Source organism: Osmerus mordax, chromosome 21 (assembly GCF_038355195.1).
Source record: "Osmerus mordax isolate fOsmMor3 chromosome 21, fOsmMor3.pri, whole genome shotgun sequence".
Lineage (NCBI taxonomy): Eukaryota > Metazoa > Chordata > Actinopteri > Osmeriformes > Osmeridae > Osmerus > Osmerus mordax.
In genome coordinates this window covers 12,190,822-12,207,494 of record NC_090070.1, presented here as the reverse complement: position 1 = coordinate 12,207,494, position 16,673 = coordinate 12,190,822, and the positions used below count along the sequence as shown (strand labels likewise).

The window sequence follows — 16,673 nt, the reverse complement described above, 5'->3', positions numbered from 1 at the left end:
CAATAAAAGTGATTTTAAGAGACTCAATAGAGACTGTCTTACGTCTACTAAAACCTTCTACTAGCGGAACCCGCTTTGCTTGGCATAACTGACCACACCTCTCGCTCATGGTCACGCACCTCGACCCAGACTCGATTGTTTTACCTGCTGTGTGTGTATTCATTCAGCCTTTTTATCCAAATGCATGTGTCTAAATTGGTAATTTAATTTGCAACCATTGGGACTTTGAACCTGCAAACTCTTTATTTGCAGTTAAATGCTCTAACTGAAGAGAACAGAAGTATACCCAATAATAATAAACCAATCCCCTGTTAACATGCTAAACTTTCACCAGGTAAACGTCCTGGTTTATACTGACCTTGTTCAGGTTGTGTAATCCTGTATACTAGCGTGCATGTATTGGTATTTACACTGATAACTGACTTATTCAGCTAATCTAAACGCTCACCATCAGCTGGGGGGTTTGTTGCCATGGTGATTCAGGGTGGTCATGACCCGAGTGAGCAGGTCAGGGCCGGGTCATCAGCAGAACCAGCACGACCTCTGGACACACGCGAGAGAGAGAGAGAGAGAGAGAGAGAGAGAGAGAGAGAGAGAGAGAGAGAGAGAGAGAGAGAGAGAGAGAGAGAGAGAGAGAGAGAGAGAGAGAGAGAGAGAGAGAGAGAGACTGTTAGTGTGTGTCTGTGAGAGAAAGGAAGGGGGCGTGTTGAAGAGTAACTCGTTGCTAAGGTCAGAAGTGACGCTTTGCTGGTTACCAAGGAAGCCAAATGCTATATATCCGGGTCGGGAAACTACGTTTCCACGTGAGGCGACAAAGTAAGTGAAGTTTTGCAAAGCTTTTTACCAATAAAAACTTTAATAATCTTACGTTATGTAATTTAATTATGTTGTAGTACTGAAGGCATTGCAGTGTTTATGAAAACTGGTAATGTAAAGCTCTTTCAAGTCTACATTAGCATGACGTTATGTTTAGCTAGCGATGCTAGCTTGCGATAATAGCTAGATTGATTAGACTCGTTCTAGACTACAGCATAAGGACAAATGTAGGGAGGTTGATAAGGACGCTTGCAGCTTTAAAACAACAATATAGTTTTTGTGGGATATTTGGTGAGCTAAATCGTTGTGACACGGCATCGTTAGCTAGCTAGTGAGCTGATATGAACATAAGATGCAATGTGACCGCGTTTCTGTTTCTTGAAGACGGCGGCTGATAAAGACGTGATCTTTGTGTCGGAGAGATTGGGACGTTCCCCTAAGAGCGTCATTAATCAGGTACACTATGCTTGATCTAATCATACATCACGACATACTGACAATGTCTGGTTTGTTTTACAACCCACGCGGTGAATGTTTTCATGCTAGTTTTAAGTTAAGAACGCTCTCGTGGTGAATGACGGTTATGACGAGGCTCTTGTTCTCTCCAGGCGAGACTTAGAGCGCTACAGCAAGACATCGATAAAGAGTCACAGCCAACACCTGCTAGCAGTGGCAGACCATTGGTATGATTCACTCACTCACTCTCTCACTCACACTCTCACTCTGACAAGGCAGATCTAACAAACACACACACCTTCCCAGTGTCAGTATAGTCGTCATGTGAGCGTTCTCTTCTCAGGTCCAAGCACACACAAAGAGGATGGTTGCCTTGGAGATAGCTCGGTCGAAAAAGAAGGCGGGTGCGTCCGCGGTGAAGCAGGAGGACCCTGCGACCGTGGGGGACGGCCCCGCCAAGAAAGACAAGAAGAAGAAACCCAGGAACGGGCAGGACACTCCGGCTGCAGTCGGAAAAAACCCCTCCACAGACGACGGGAGCGTGAAGAAGAAGAAGACTGTAAACCGCGAGGGAGGAGAGCAGCTGAGGGAGGAGGTGAAGGAGCCGTCGGGCTCTGGGGATGGTAACAAAGGGGTCGAAAGGAAAAATAACAAAGGCGGACCGAGCGGCAAAAATTACAAAGTATCCCGAGCGCCTGACGCCAACACTGTGGACCCAAACACGGAGGTGAAGGAAGGAGGAGTGGAAAACCAACAGGGGTCGAAGAGGAAGAAGAAGAAGAAGAAAAAGAGTGAAGAAGTCCAGTCAGCGACCAGCGAGGAGGTGATCATCATCGAAGACGACGACGAGGGGAGGGAAGCGGGGCCCGACCCCGGGGTGAAGAAGAAGAGCAGGAAACAGACGACAGGAAGAGGGGACGAAGAGGAGGACGGAACGAGAGGGGAGAGGAGGAGGAAGAAGAAGAAGGCCTCGGAGGAGATCTCCGGAGCCCTCCAGCTCTCCTCGGAAGAAGAGGCGGGAGAGGCGGGGAAGAGGAGGGGGAGGGGGACTCAAACGGAGAACAGACAGAAGGTGAAGATGGAGGAGGGGAGGGGCGGAGGGGCGGAGGAAGGGATGGGGAAGAAAAAGAGAAAACGAGAGGGAGTGGATTTGGCGAAGGAGGAAGTGGAGGCAACAGAGGTACAGGAAGTGCCGAGAAGCTGCAAGAAGAAGAAGAATCTGCAGAAGAAGAGAGAGGAGTCCTCCAGCAGCCCTGCAGACACCGCAGGGATGGAGGAAACGGTGGAGGAGAAGAGGAAGAAGAAGAAGATGGGGAAATCCTCCACACATCTGGAGGAAGAGGGTGACAAAGTGATTCTGATAGAAAACGGAGAGCCGGCGAAAAAGAAAAAAGCAGTCCCAAAGCCGAAGGAGGGAAAGAGCGAGGGAGCGGATGTCAATGAAACGAAAGAGAAGAAGAAAAGGAAGAAGAGGGAGGTGGAGACGGAGAAGGAGGAAACGCCAGACAAGGTGGCTTCTGAGGAAGGCTGCCCTCCTTTAAAAACACCAAAGAAGAAGAAGAAGAAAGGGGAGACTCCAGTGAAGAAGATGAAGATCGAGAGGGAAGACTCACAGGACATAGAGGTGAGGGGGTCATTCAAGTTCAGAGGTCAGGGGTTATTACAGTTCTGTTGAGCCCCTCATGTTGTCAGCACATCAGTAAATGATCTGCTGTTAGTATTGGATGAATCTCACAGTCAGGTGGCTGAGCGGTGAGGGAGTCGGACTAGTAATCCGAAGGTTGCCAGTTCGATTCCTGGTCATGCCAACTGACGTTGTGTCCTTGGGCAAGGCACTTCACCCTACTTGCCTCGGGGGAATGTCCCTGTACTTACTGTAAGTCGCTCTGGATAAGAGCGTCTGCAAAATGACTAAATGTAAGTGTTGTGTTGACCTGCAGACTCCCGGCCTGGTGGAGGTGGTCTTCCTGTCGGAGAAGCGGGGCAACACCGACGAGGTCACCGTCAACCAGGTACACGCTTCCTGATCCCCTCTCTCTGGCCCCGCCCAGATCTACTCACAGGTCCAATCAGCTGGTTCTTAGGCCAGTCCCGTCTGTGATGTCGTTATGACTGGAGGACAGCGTTCGGGAGATCTGCCGTTAACCCTGGGTTGTTGTGATGTGATCTTGCTGTTCATTTATGAATAAAATAATCTAAATCTCTGTGCTTTCACACTTCTGTCACACACACAGCTGAATGTGCATACTGTGACGTATCAACAAACAAAACGATACTCTGCTCGTAGAAAACACAACACACGACCCCTTTCAAAGCATTGCATGAAACTGAGAAAAACGAGTGTTGGCCTGGTGCACGGTGGGTAATGTAGTTGTTGTGTTTGTAGGCGAGGAGGCTGGCCCTGCAGAGGGAGGTGGACCAGGAGTCACACCCGAACGCTCCAGCAGCAGCTACAGCGGTCAGTATCCCCCGGTTACCTGGTCGCCAGGTCTGAAACCCCCCTGGTCCTGGAGAGAGACCCTCCAGACTGGTGTCCGACCTGACTCACCCACCACACACGTTATGAGCTGGTTCTATGGCTTTGTGAAATAAGAGACAAGCTAACTTCCTGCTGTTCTGTTCTCAGGCGCTGGGGCAGTGGAACTCTGCCCAGTTCGACAGCACCGACAAACGGGAGAAGTTCCTGCGTTTGATGGGCGGCTTCAAGAAGGGCTCTCAGCCAGTGGCAGCGAGCGGGGGGCGGGCCAACATGGCACTGGGGAAGGAGGGGCAGCAGAGCCTGCAGCAGGGGCTTCTGGGGGAGTTTGAGCGCGCTCAGTCTCGACGCATGGACTTTGGCGGCAAGGGGGGCGGGGCTTGGGTTCTCTGCGCCGTCCAATAAGAAGTTCTCCATCGACGCTGACGCCCGGCGATCCGTCCGCTTCGATGACTGAGTGTGTGTGTCACTGTGAATGAGGGGACTGAGTGTGTGTGTGTCACTGTGAATGAGGGGACTGAGTGTGTGTGTGTCACTGTGTGAATGAGGGGACTGAGTGTGTGTCACTGTGTGAATGAGGGGATGTGGAAATACTATCCAGTTTTAGAGCAAGGCCTGCCTGTGTGTGTATACAGTGTGTGTGTATACATGTGTACAGTGTGTGTGTGTATACAGTGTGTGTGTGTGTGTCTGTGTGTATACAGTGTGTGTGTGTATACAGTGTGTGTCTGTGTATACAGTGTGTGCGTGTGCATACAGTGTGTGTGTGTGTGTGTGCATACAGTGTGTGTGTGCGTGTGTGCATACAGTCCACTTCTACGTGAACACAGCCAGGAGGATGAGAGTAGCTGGCAGCTGATAGGTCAGTCTGAGCTGACCAACATGGAAGCCACATGGTCAGTGCTCAGTTGCCCACGGTAACGGCAGAGCTCCACAGGACAGAGGACACAGACCCTGGTTTGTGTGTTTAAGTTGTCGCTTTTATTCCCACAATCATGTGACCTTCCTGGATTTTGTTCATAGAAAAGTAAGAGCCCGAACGGGATAACGAAACAGAGGAAAAAATACATTCTTTGAAATAAAAAAGGAAAAAAGAAAAGAAGTTGTTTCTCATGTTTTGTAGCAAGGTCATGAGCTCTTCAGGAAGAGGGCCACTTCCTGTCGACATACCTCCCCATCCCCAGAGAGAGAGCGTTGACAAACCTGAACTGCACCACAGACCTCACCTGCCTTCTATCTAACTCACCTGTGTGAGGCAACAAAAATCAACCGTGTGCGTGTCATGCAGTAAACATGTGACCAGCACAGCTGCCGATACACACACAACAAACATTGCCATCTCACACTTATTTTCCCAATAACAGCATAAAGGGAAGTCAAAAAACTACGAACTACCTCTTTAATCGAGGTAAGTTGTGTGTCAGGGGTGACAGAGTGGGCGTGCAACCTCAGTAAAGCACAAGCTAGCTCGCTCTCTCTCTGGTTGTGTTCAGACTGCTACAGCGTGGATGGGCCTTGGGGAACGTCCTTGAGCAGTGTCTGTAGTCGAGCTGGAACACTGCCTGGGGTCAGGGGTCACACCTGAGGGTTCCAGACAGGAAGTGAGCTCATGAACATGAGGCTCTCTCCAACATCACCGTGGTTTCTTCTGTATAATGTAGTCTGTGTGTGTGTGTTAGAATGGTAAGTAGAAGCTGTGTGTTCCTGGTAGAGGAGGGGGGTGGGGTTAGGGGTGGGGTTAGGGGTGGGCTGCTGCGGCTGCAGGCCCTCACGCCTGCAGGTACTCCGGCTGCACCCTCGCCACCTTGCGGAACTCCTTGGAGTGCGTCCTGGGACACTGCATCTCACACCAGCTGATGGGCACCATCTGGGCTCCTGAGGGGAGGAGGAGGAGGGGTGGAGGGAGGGAGGGAGAGGAGGAGAGGGGGGGAGGTGGAGGGAGGGGGAGAGAGCAGAGGGAGGGAGTGGGGGGGAGAAAGAGAGGAGAGAGAAAGAGATATAAAACACGTTGAGACTTCCGTCCGTGTATCTGTACGTGATTTTATAAAGTTTTGTAAATAAAGGTGTGTGTCTGACCGGCCTCGCTGTGGGCCACCACCACGCCCAGCTCGTTCTCCCCCGTCGTCAACAGGTAGTTGGACTGGACGTCTCCCAGCGAGATCTGAGCTCACGGGTCAAAGGTCAACACAAGGACACACACACACAGGCCATATCCACCCCACATCTTACAGCTGGAAGCCAGGTCGGCTCAGTGGAGGGTCGCCATGGGTACACAGGCGAGCGCACCCAGCGGCGGGCCAATCAGAGCTCGTCTCAGTGGAAGGATACGACTTTGGCCAAAACGATGTCTCCAGGACGAAAGCTCTTATACACCTCCACCTGCCCAGAGAGGGATGAGGAGAGGGATTAGGAGAGAGGGATGAGGAGACAGGGATGAAGAGAGAGGGATTAGGAGAGAGGGATGAGGAGAGAGGGATTAGGAGAGGGATTAGGAGAGGGATGAGGAGAGAGGGATGAGGAGAGAGGGATGAGGAGAGAGGGATGAGGAGAGAGGGATGAGGAGAGAGGGATGAGGAGAGAGGGATGAGGAGAGAGGGATGAGGAGAGGGATGAGGAGAGAGGGATGAGGAGAGGGATGGGTACCCATTCTTGGAGGTTTGTCTGTATGCGTGTAGGTGAGTGTGTATAAACTAGTAACATGGTCTACCTTGTCCTTTTCTGTCGCTCTCACATCTTCTTTCCTGGATAGGGTTCACAGAGAAACTCAATCAGTACAGATCTCACACACACACACACACACCCTCACACACACACACACACACTCACCTGATGGTACCCCTGAAGCGGTCTTTCAGAGGGGTGGAGCCTACGTAGAGAATGTGCACCTTGGCAAACCTGGGGTTGATGCTTGTCACCTGCACAGTAGACAGGCAGACAGGCAGACAGGATGGGGGTTGGAGGTTAGGCTTGTTTTGACTCCCGGGGTAGCTTAGAGGTGTTTGAGGGGTTAATCTCACCTTACACGTGACTATCGCTCCCACGCCAGGTAGTAGCTGTGTTTCTGTTTCCCTCAAGACTGAGATCACTGGTAGCTGTAGGGGATGGTTCACACACACACACGTCAACATTTCTGTTAATCCTGTGTGCACGAACAGCAGTGTGTAATTTACTCAAAATGTCAACCAACTGAAAATGTGCATGACAACTCTGCGCCTCCCCCCCACCCCCACTCACTCACTCACTCACTCACTCCTCACCTCTTCTACTCCCCCTACCTTCCTCCCCCCTTCTCCTCACCTCTTCTACTCCCCCTACCTTCCTCCCCCCTTCTCCTCACCTCTTCTACTCCCCCTACCTTCCTCCCCCCTTCTCCTCACCTCTTCTACTCCCCCTACCTTCCTCCCCCCTTCTCCTCACCTCTTCTACTCCCCCTACCTTCCTCCCCCCCCTTCTACTCCCCCTACCTTCCTCCCCCCCTTCTACTCCCCCTACCTTCCTCCCCCCTTCTCCTCACCTCTCAATCTTCCACACCTCCTATACCCCCCTCCTGTACTCTTGCCCCCTACCTGTCCTTTCTTCCCCCCTGACCTCCTCCCCCCCACCCACCTCCTCACCTCCTCCCCCTCGTTCTTCCGCAGGACGTATCCGGCCAGTGAGGAGTACACTTGTCCGTGGCGGAGGTAGGTGCCCGTGCCGGGGATACAGTCCTCAGTACTGCACAGCCTCTCCCCTAGGGAGAGAGGGAGGCAGGGGGAAGAGGGGGGAAGAATGGGAGGAAGAAGTTGGGGAGGATGACAAGGAAGAGAAAGAACAGTTATGGAGGGAGGGGGGGGCGTAAGGGGGTCAGATGGCTGAGCGGTTAGGGAATCGGGCACTTCATCAGAAGGTTGTCGGTTTGATTTATTGCTGTGCCAGATGACGTTGTGTCCTTGGGCAAGGCACTGCACCATACTTGCCTCATGTCCCTGTACTCACTGCAAGTCGCTCTGGATAAGAGCTTCTGCTAAATGACTAAATGTAAATGTGAGAGGGAAGGCAGGAGATAGACAGATCAGACTAAGTGACATTTAATTTTGACATTTAAGGTAAATGCCAACAGGTGGTGTTGGAACATATTTTCAAGTTGCGAGTGGCCAAGATGACATGTTGCTGCAAATGCGTCACAAGATAAATATCACGTCGTAAAATTCCAATTAAACATGTCCATGTACTTAATCCTACTACGGGTAATTTACTGTTTTACAAACTAATAAATACTCGTCTCTTCGCCCAAACTCTCGCTTAAAAAACGTTATAGCGTTATCAGCACCAGGGACGCTATTAGCATGAGAACTACCCGAGGTGTTCAGTCAGCAATAGAAAACAAGTGAGAGGTGGAATGTGTGGAACGGGCTGATGCCGCAGGCGGTGGGCAGGGCGGCTGGATCTGAATGACTCTGAAATCTTGATGAGTAAAAGTGATGACAGCTAGCTGCTAGCTACCAAGCTACATGTCTAGAACAATTTAGAAAATTCTAGCCAGGTTGGCGCAAAGGACTCGGCGGAAGATCGCGTAAGGGTCTTTAATTAACAATTACCCACAGGCAAATGTATAAACACAACAGGTTGCAAATCAGTTCTACGAAATTGCAAGTCAACGCATGGTAGCCCCAAATAGACTACTTCGCTAAAAGCGTACAACTAATCGGTAATCTTGAGACAAGACAAGACCAAGAACCTAAAACACAGAGAAGCCTTCTCTAAAACTTTACAATGCGATCCTAATTTGTTCAAAATATTAAATCAAGCAGCAAGATAAATATATTTAAAAGGGCGCTCTCACCTGGAACACACAGCTTCATGGGCGACATTTTCAAGAAGAGCAGAGAAGCGGCACGTGGTCTGTAACGTAGGAACCGTACTGTGACATGATTGGCGGAGGGCTGTTGATGGGCAGGTCGTGGCGCCATGTTTGTTGTGGCTTTAATTCCATGAGTGACAAGCAATTTATTATTTAGATTTTGGTCTAACTAGTATACACAAGTACAAATTTAGTGAAAGCAAGCCTGTCTTTAAGCTTACTATTTAATATTTGAAACTATTTGATTTCTGATTCTTCTAATAAGAAAGCCATGAAAACATTACTTCATTATTTTGAAAAGATACAATATGTTGTTTGTCCCTGGCATATAATATCCTGTCCTTTTGTCCCTGTATGTTTGCATTGCATAATGAAAAAAAATATATATAAAAAATATGCAATGTAAGCTAAATACCAACTCTATCCGCAGTCCAGAAGCCACCTCAATAACAACAAATTAGGCTAATATTTAACGACACGTAAGAAAAGAAAAAATTCAGTCTTAGTCAGCCAGTCGGGAGTAACCGTAACATTTATTATTTTTCAACTTTAAACAACTAAACAGCAGGTACAGTACGGCAGGTCATCTTTCAGTCTTGACTACAGAATATAAACACGGTTGCCATAGAGACACATTAAATAAGTTCACAGGTTCATTTTGGGAAAGTGCAAGCGAGGTTGGTTAAAAGCAAGCTACACTGCACAACATCATCACGTAGCACATCGTTAAGCATTGACCCTCCAGACAAAACATAGGAATATTTGAAAGGAAGTGTAAGGGTGTGTGTGTGTACGTGCGTGTGTGTTTGAGCTGGTCCCTAAACTGTGTTATGGTCAACTCATGTCATAAATCGCCCTTCGTTTAATACTGATGACAGCTCCTTCGCATGACCAACCAAATTACTGGATGAAATCATAAAAATATGACAATATCTGTGCATGTCTGTTTGATTGAGAGTGTGTGTGAGAGCAGTACTTACTAAGTGTGTGTGTGTGTGTGCCCCCAAACAAAACCAAAACGCGTGATTGTACAGTAGAGAGGATAAAAGGTGGAATTCTACCCGCACTACCCCTCCAGGCCACAGAGGGGGCACTGTGTCTATTTCTTGGCCTTGCCCTGGGCCGCCACGGCCTCCATGGCCTTCCTGACGGTCTCCTCGTCCCCCAGGAACTGCATGGGACCCACAGGCTTCAGGTTCTTGTCCAGCTCGTACATGATGGGGATCCCTGTGGGCAGGTTCAGTTCCATGATGGCCTCCTCTGACATGCCTGGAGAGAGGGGGAGAGAGGGGGGGGGGGGGCGTGTGGGGGCATGTGTGTGTGTGTGTGTGTGTGGGGGGGGGGGGGGGGCGTGTGTGTGGGGGGGGGCGTGTGTGTGGGGGGGGGGCGTGTGTGGGGGGGGGGGGCGTGTGTGTGGGGGGGGACGTGTGTGGGGGGGGCGTGTGTGTGTGTGTGGGGGGGGGGGCGTGTGTGTGTGTGGGGGGGGGGGCGTGTGGGGGGGGGGGGGGGGGCGTGTGTGTGTGTGTGGGGGGGGGGCGTGTGTGTGTGTGTGGGGGGGGGGCGTGTGTGTGTGTGTGGGGGGGGGGAGCATAAAGAAAAACAATACTCTGTCAACATCAGACACAAACATTACTCCCCTCCCTCCTTCCCCCCCTCCCCTCCCTCTTCCGCCCCCCCCCTCCATCCCTCCCACCATCCCACCTACCCTCCAGGTGCTTGACGATGCCCCGGAGACTGTTGCCGTGGGCGGCGATCAGGACCCTCTTGCCCTCCTTGATCTTGGGGACGATCTCGTCGTTCCAGAAGGGCAGCGCCCGGGCGATGGTGTCCTTCAGGCTCTCACACGACGGGAGCTGGTCCTCCGCCAGGTCGCCGTAGCGACGGTCCTGAAGGGGAAAAAGAGTCGGTTGGTGCCGCAAAATCAGGGCTCTGTTTGTTTGTGTTGGGAGTGTGCGGGCTCTGTGTGTGTGGTTGAAGCCTCTGTGTGTGTGTGTGTGTGTGTGTATATATATGTATGTGTGTGTGTGTGTGTGTGTACCTTGCTAATGTTGTTGTAGAAGTCGTGGTCCTCGTCCATGGGTGGGGGCGGGGTGTCGAAGGAACGCCTCCAGATCTTCACCTGCGCCTCTCCGTGCTTGGCGGCCGTCTCGGCCTTGTTGAGGCCGGTCAGGCCGCCGTAGTGCCGCTCGTTCAGGCGCCAGGTCCGGTGCACCGGCAGCCACATCTGGTCGATGCCCTCCAGGACCAGCCACAGCGTGCGGATGGCCCGCTTCAGAACCGAGGTGTAGCACACGTCAAACTCATACCCCGCGTCTGGGAGGGGGGCGGAGGGGAGGTAGGTAGGGGGGGGAGGGAGGTAAGGGAGGGGGGAGGGAGGTAAGGGAGGGGGAGGGAGGTGGGGGAGGGGGGAGGGGGGAGGGAGCGAGGTAAGGGAGGGGGGAGGGAGGGAGGTAAGGGAGGGGGGAGGGAGGTAAGGGAGGGACAAATAAATAATTGTTATAAACCATTTAACCTTTAGAGGACTAGACATTCAGGTATAAATGTCAATGTGCGTATTAGAAAACACACACACACAGTTTATGAACTGTCAGTGTGTGTGTTGGCAGAGGCAGGCTGGCAGAGTGTGTTTGCAGGCCTAACCTGTGCAGGCTTGTCTGCTGAGGAGTGCTTGTTCAATAGAGGGTGTGTATCACAGAGGGAAAGGCCACACAGTCCTGAACACTGGCTCAACATCACAGCCTACTACCGCTCTGTAGTGTAGAACCCTGGGGGGCATCTCAATAGTGTGGAGAGGCTCCCTTGTCTTCTCTACCATGACTGTGTACAAGGTGACCAGGCCAGGTGAGCTGGACACTTCCTGGTTGGCTTGTCTCTGATAGGCTACATCAGATCGGCCCTAGTTAGGTATCAATAAGTGAAGTAATTTCGTTTATTTGGTTCGCAGGCAGTGTTTTCTAATATTATCTGCCAAACGAGGGTGGCATTGAAGTAAAATGATCTTCAAATCTATACTACACTGCAGCTTATGCTACTGTCACGATGCGAGGTCACGAGAAAATAAACGAATCACTCTTGAAACTACTCGTTTTCCCGAGTCACGGTAGCCTATAGAGTCGTTAAAAGATGAAGCAATCGTTCATGAACGTTACCTCACTAGCAGGAAAGAGCCAACACAGAAGGAAGACGAGAGGAGAGTTTTGGGCACGTTCGAGACTCGCCCGCCTAATGGAAAACCTCCAGACATTGCTTGTCAGCTAACCTTGAATGGAGACGTGTTGCGTAATGGCAAACAGATTCATTGCTCCGCACCGGTAGGCCTACGGTGCTGAACCGGTAGATGACGATAGTTTCCTGTGAAATTTCTACAACGATGGCCTCCCCTTCAATGCCGCAGTGTCACAACAACCTGTTTCACTGACCGCACCTTACATGACTGATATCGGCATACCGTACCAGACAATGGTAGCGTTACCGTGTCTAATCCAGTGACCAGGAGAAAGCCAGTCCAGATTATGACATTAGGTTATCGGTTGATGTGCGCGTGTTAGTGAGGAAGATTGGTGGTCACCTTTCAGGGCCTGACCACCCCTCTTCGCCTCCTGCTCTCCGGTTTCGCTGAGGTCCGCGTCGAACCATCCGCAGAAACGGTTTTCCTGGTTCCAGCAGCTCTCGCCGTGACGGATCAGAACCAGTTTGTAGGCGGCCATTCCGGTGCGTGTCCTCTCTTCGTTGTATTTCCGGGATTTAGGAAGTAATAAGCTCCTTTTCAGATGCGGCGACAATAAGCGTATGAGTCTCGTGGCTTCGCTCTACCGGTACCCTATACGGTTTACAGATGCAGACACAATTGGCTAAGGGAAAATGCTAGGACCGGTTACCGATTCGGCCGCTGTGAACTTGGCTGCTCGTGATTCCGAAAGAGTTCTCTTCCTGCTGCTCTCCACCAATCAGCATCCTGTTCGCGTGCAGCGCTGAAAAGGACGCGAGCTGCTGCACGTTTGCAAGGATGCTCCAGCGAGCAGACACGCCCACTGGAAAAACGCATATTCTACTTCCAATAAATATCCACAGAAAACTCAATTAATTTGAATAAACGGCCCACTCAAAACGTAATCAGATTAATTTATTAATAATTTTAACAAAGCTACAATACAGGCTTCTCATGTTTAAAATGGCGATTTCATCTACATCATCTTTATTGATTTAACGTGAAAATCCATCTGATCCAATCAGGGAGTTTTAGTCCCAGGCCTCAGTTCGCGCTGTGGCGCGCACTCTTGCGGAGCCGTGACCGGGCCCTGTTGCGGGAGCGGCACAGCTGCTCGCGGTAGTCTCTGTGACGCATCGGGACGTAACCTCTGGGCTCGCAGAGATCCTGCCGACAGGAGCAGAAAACGGTTCACAGCAAATCCAGCGTTTTAGATTGCAAGCAGATAGACAGGCAGACAGACAAATAGGCTAGACGAGTAGGTAGACAGACAGAGAGACAGGCAGGCAGGCAGGCAGACAGACAGGTGGACAGAAAGACAGGCAGACAGACCGTGTGGCAGCAGTAGAAGTGCTTGTAGCCCTGGTCCAGCAGGTAGACCTCAGGGTAGAACAGCAGGGGGTAGACAGAGGAGTGGAGAACTCTGTCCAGCTCCCTCAGATACCCACACCTGCACACACACACAGATTACACACACACACACACACACACACACACACAGATTACACACACACACACAGATTACACACACACACCGGAAGACTTTGTACGTTTTAGATAGATATATAGATACTTTATTAATCCCGTGGGGAAATTCAGGAAATTTACTGTGACTGAAGGGTGTGTGCATTAGTATGTGTGTGTGTCTGTGTGTGTCAGTAGTGTGTGTGTCAGTAGTGTGTGTCTGTAGTGTGTGTGTCTGTATGTGTGTGAGTCTCTTACAGCCGGGGTCCCCTCTCCGTGGAGAACTCGCAGTGGAACACTATGAGTTTCCTAGGCGATGACCCCTCCGTCATCGGTGACCCTGGTTGTGGTGAGGTCATACTTCCTGTCTGCCCCCCCTCTCTCCAGACAGCTCCTGCCAGCCCTCCAGGGTCCTGGTCCCCTCCGGGGGGGCCGGCAGGGGTCCTGCCCGAGGACGAGAGCTGGACCAGGACAGGGACCTGCATCAAAGCCCCCTGGATCTGGGCCTTGGTGTGGAGGTTGACTGCCCCCTGGTGGACAGATGGAGAATCACACGTCAGACCACAGGGTCCGTGTTAGTATGATTAAAGAACTGTCTGTTTTCACCTTGATGTGGCCACCCTGGTACTCATAGGGATAGCGGCAGTCTACGATCAGGAAGTCCTCCACTGTGTCTCTGTATTGGCCTCTCAGCAATGCTGCCACCTGCAGGACAGTAGGGGAACTGCTTAGATGTTTCCCTGCTCCAACACATGAAGGGAGAGGAAGAGAGAGGTAGACAGAGGAAGACAGAGGAAGAGAGAGGAAGAGAGAGGTAGACAGAGGAAGACAGAGGAAGAGAGAGGAAGAGAGAGGAAGAGAGAGGAAGAGAGAGGTAGACAGAGGAAGAGAGAGGAAGAGAGAGGAAAAGAGAGGTAGAGAGAGGAAGAGAGAGATAGAGAGAGGAAGAGAGAGGAAGAGAGATGAAGAGAGAGTTAGACAGAGGAAGAGAGAGGAAGAGAGAGGAAGAGAGAGGGAGAGAGAGGTAGACAGAGGAAAAGAGAGGAAGACAGAGGAAGAGAGAGGAACAGAGAGGAAGAGAGAGAGGTAGAGAGAGGAACATATAGGAAGAGAGAGGTAGAGAGAGAGAGGGAAAGAGAGGAAGAGAGAGGAACAGAGAGGAAGAGAGAGGATGATAGAGGTAGAGAGAGGTAGAGAGAGAGAGGGAAAGTGAGGAAGGAAGAGGAAGAAAGAAGTAGTGAGAGAAAGAGAGAAAAAGAGAGAAAAAGAGAGGAAGAGAGAGGTAGAGAGAAGCTCACTGTGTCTGCTGATATGCAGTGCAGGTTTTGGTGGTCCACTCTCTCTACGGGTAACACAAGGGGCTGGGAACACACACACATTTCTTCATTGTACCTTAGTGTTTGTGTGTGTTTTTTTTGTGTACGTGTGTGTGTACGTGTGTGTGTATGTGTGTGTGTGTGTGTGTACGTGTGTGTGTGTATGTGTGTGTGTGTGTACGTGTGTGTGTGTACGTGTGTGTGTGTGTGTGTACGTGTGTGTGTGTGTGTACCTTGCAGAAGTCTCCAGTCAGGCAGTGCTCCTCCATGTTGGACTGCAAGAGTCTGGGAGAGACCCCTTTGTGACCCCTGACCCTCCGCAGAGACAGCAAAGCATGCTGGGAAACACACCAACATCAGACATGGTTGGAGGCCTGATGTGATAACGATTAATCACATTTTATTCCTACAGCCCTTTTTACAAGCAGCGTCACAGAGGGCTTCACATACGCCCATAGAACGGCACCTACTGTAAACCAACCTAAACCCTCAAGGTGTATGAGTAGCTACAGCCCTGGAAAAACTTTTTTCATTCATAAAAAAAAAAAAGGAACATCACTCAAAAACTATTTCCTTAACGGCCCCTCATAGATAGGTAGGCCTATACCTCATGTTTATTACCTGGTTGTCTTGCAGCGGTTTGCCTCCCGGTGGTGACAGGGCGGTACTGCAGGCGGCAGTTGGATCCCCCAGTTCTGAAACGAACCTAGAGGACAGGTTGACACGGAGACGCTTCTGCGCGCGCACACACACACACACACACACACACACACACACACACACACACACACACACACACACACACACACACACACACACACACACACACAAACACACACACACACACACACACACACACACACACTCATGCAAACAAAGATCCACACACACTTTTATTTATGCCAATTTTGTCACAGGGATATTGAATAGGCTGTCAAATGTCAACGTTAGTCTCGGGTAACTTTTAAAGCAAGTTGAAAATTGTCAAGGTACATTTGTTTTGACATCAAGTGTCGCTCATGTGTCGGTTTTGTAATTGTCCTGGTCTGACAACTGCGTTCTGTCTCTACAGACGTACTCACCATCCTAGGAGCCGAGCAAGCGGGGGAGAGAAACCTAAGTCACAAAGGAACACAGAACACACAAACGACAAACAAGCAACAGAAATGCATTAATATCAGTAGGAATAATTGTTCGTCACCCCCCCCCCCCCTCCCCCTTGCCCATTTCCTCCTCACCTCTCTACCCTCCTCCTGTTCGCAGTCTCTCTCAGGGTTTTACCTACAAAGAGAGACAAGAGCTGATATGAATGAGTGACTTTCAGAAACACAGCTTCTTGGTCAAATATTAAAATACTGGCATTTAACCCTCGAGTGACGCAGAGTCTTGTCAAGACTTGTGTGTGTGTGTATGTGTGTATAGAGTGTTGTTCCCATTAGCCTGCCCAGACCTGTCGGCGTCTCTGCCTGCAGCGGGGTCTGGCACAAGCCTCGCTCGCGCTTCCGCCCCGGGGGACTTGAGGACGCCAGCTCGGGCGTCAGCAGAAGCCTCCTGCGCGGGGTGCCGCTTCTCAGGCACCGAAAACAAAGAGTTCGTTACCTACGGTAACAGCCTATAATCTTTACCAACCGAAATATGTGTCTTAATTGGCATCTCATATGCTGTAAGGCTACTCGCGTCCGGACAATTTAAAGAAGCACATGGATAAACGGTTATAAAAGTCACCGGTTTTAAACACTCACGCGTCATGACACCCTAGGCTCTGCAAGTTGAAGGAGAGGTCGGTGACAGGTGAGGGTCCAGTGTCCGTGGGTGACGCACTCCAGGCACAGTCTCTTGGTAAATACTGCCCGTCTTGATCCTCGGTGGTCATCTCGTGCTCGTTCGTGCTGTCCATTTCAGTCTTTCACGCGGGTTACTTTATCACACAAAATGAATAGATTCGATTCGTTTGAGAATTAAACGTTTTTGTACATCAATGTCTGTCTTGGTTGAGCCTGTCACGCCTGCACAACAGACCCGTCAACGTTCAACATAAACTGTTGCTGTGTGGACATATAGCTCGTGACAAGTGTGCCGTCACCTGACACCTGGGCT

General features: G+C 50.8%; 4 protein-coding genes across 4 annotated transcripts; 1 reads left to right on the top strand and 3 right to left on the bottom strand.

The window, feature by feature from the left end:
* Positions 1 to 705: 705 nt before the first annotated feature.
* knop1 (lysine-rich nucleolar protein 1) lies at positions 706 to 4,153 on the top strand. The gene is made up of 7 exons (XM_067258940.1): positions 706 to 816; positions 1,201 to 1,272; positions 1,425 to 1,499; positions 1,616 to 2,896; positions 3,213 to 3,284; positions 3,659 to 3,730; positions 3,899 to 4,153. The coding sequence occupies exons 4-7, from the start codon at positions 1,637 to 1,639 to the stop codon at positions 4,151 to 4,153; spliced, it is 1,659 nt and encodes a 552-aa protein (XP_067115041.1). The 5' UTR covers positions 706 to 816; positions 1,201 to 1,272; positions 1,425 to 1,499; positions 1,616 to 1,636.
* A 553-nt stretch (positions 4,154 to 4,706) lies between these two features.
* Positions 4,707 to 8,598, bottom strand: exosc1 (exosome component 1). The gene is made up of 8 exons (XM_067258849.1): positions 8,571 to 8,598; positions 7,363 to 7,478; positions 6,766 to 6,840; positions 6,575 to 6,663; positions 6,456 to 6,489; positions 6,077 to 6,127; positions 5,825 to 5,909; positions 4,707 to 5,623 (listed from the first exon to the last, which is right to left on the bottom strand). The coding sequence occupies exons 1-8, from the start codon at positions 8,596 to 8,598 to the stop codon at positions 5,517 to 5,519; spliced, it is 585 nt and encodes a 194-aa protein (XP_067114950.1). The 3' UTR covers positions 4,707 to 5,516.
* Positions 8,599 to 9,102: 504 nt separating this feature from the next.
* On the bottom strand, positions 9,103 to 12,543 carry pgam1b (phosphoglycerate mutase 1b). Its single transcript, XM_067258846.1, has 4 exons — positions 12,157 to 12,543; positions 10,627 to 10,901; positions 10,294 to 10,474; positions 9,103 to 9,857 (listed from the first exon to the last, which is right to left on the bottom strand). Exons 1-4 carry the CDS (start codon positions 12,293 to 12,295, stop codon positions 9,688 to 9,690), a joined length of 765 nt encoding a protein of 254 aa, XP_067114947.1. The 5' UTR covers positions 12,296 to 12,543; the 3' UTR covers positions 9,103 to 9,687.
* A 203-nt stretch (positions 12,544 to 12,746) lies between these two features.
* cdc25d (cell division cycle 25 homolog d) lies at positions 12,747 to 16,336 on the bottom strand. Its single transcript, XM_067258845.1, has 11 exons — positions 16,319 to 16,336; positions 16,027 to 16,142; positions 15,815 to 15,857; positions 15,659 to 15,692; positions 15,198 to 15,311; positions 14,810 to 14,914; positions 14,559 to 14,621; positions 13,867 to 13,965; positions 13,519 to 13,790; positions 13,129 to 13,246; positions 12,747 to 12,963 (listed from the first exon to the last, which is right to left on the bottom strand). Exons 4-11 carry the CDS (start codon positions 15,659 to 15,661, stop codon positions 12,841 to 12,843), a joined length of 897 nt encoding a protein of 298 aa, XP_067114946.1. The 5' UTR covers positions 15,662 to 15,692; positions 15,815 to 15,857; positions 16,027 to 16,142; positions 16,319 to 16,336; the 3' UTR covers positions 12,747 to 12,840.
* Positions 16,337 to 16,673: the final 337 nt, after the last annotated feature.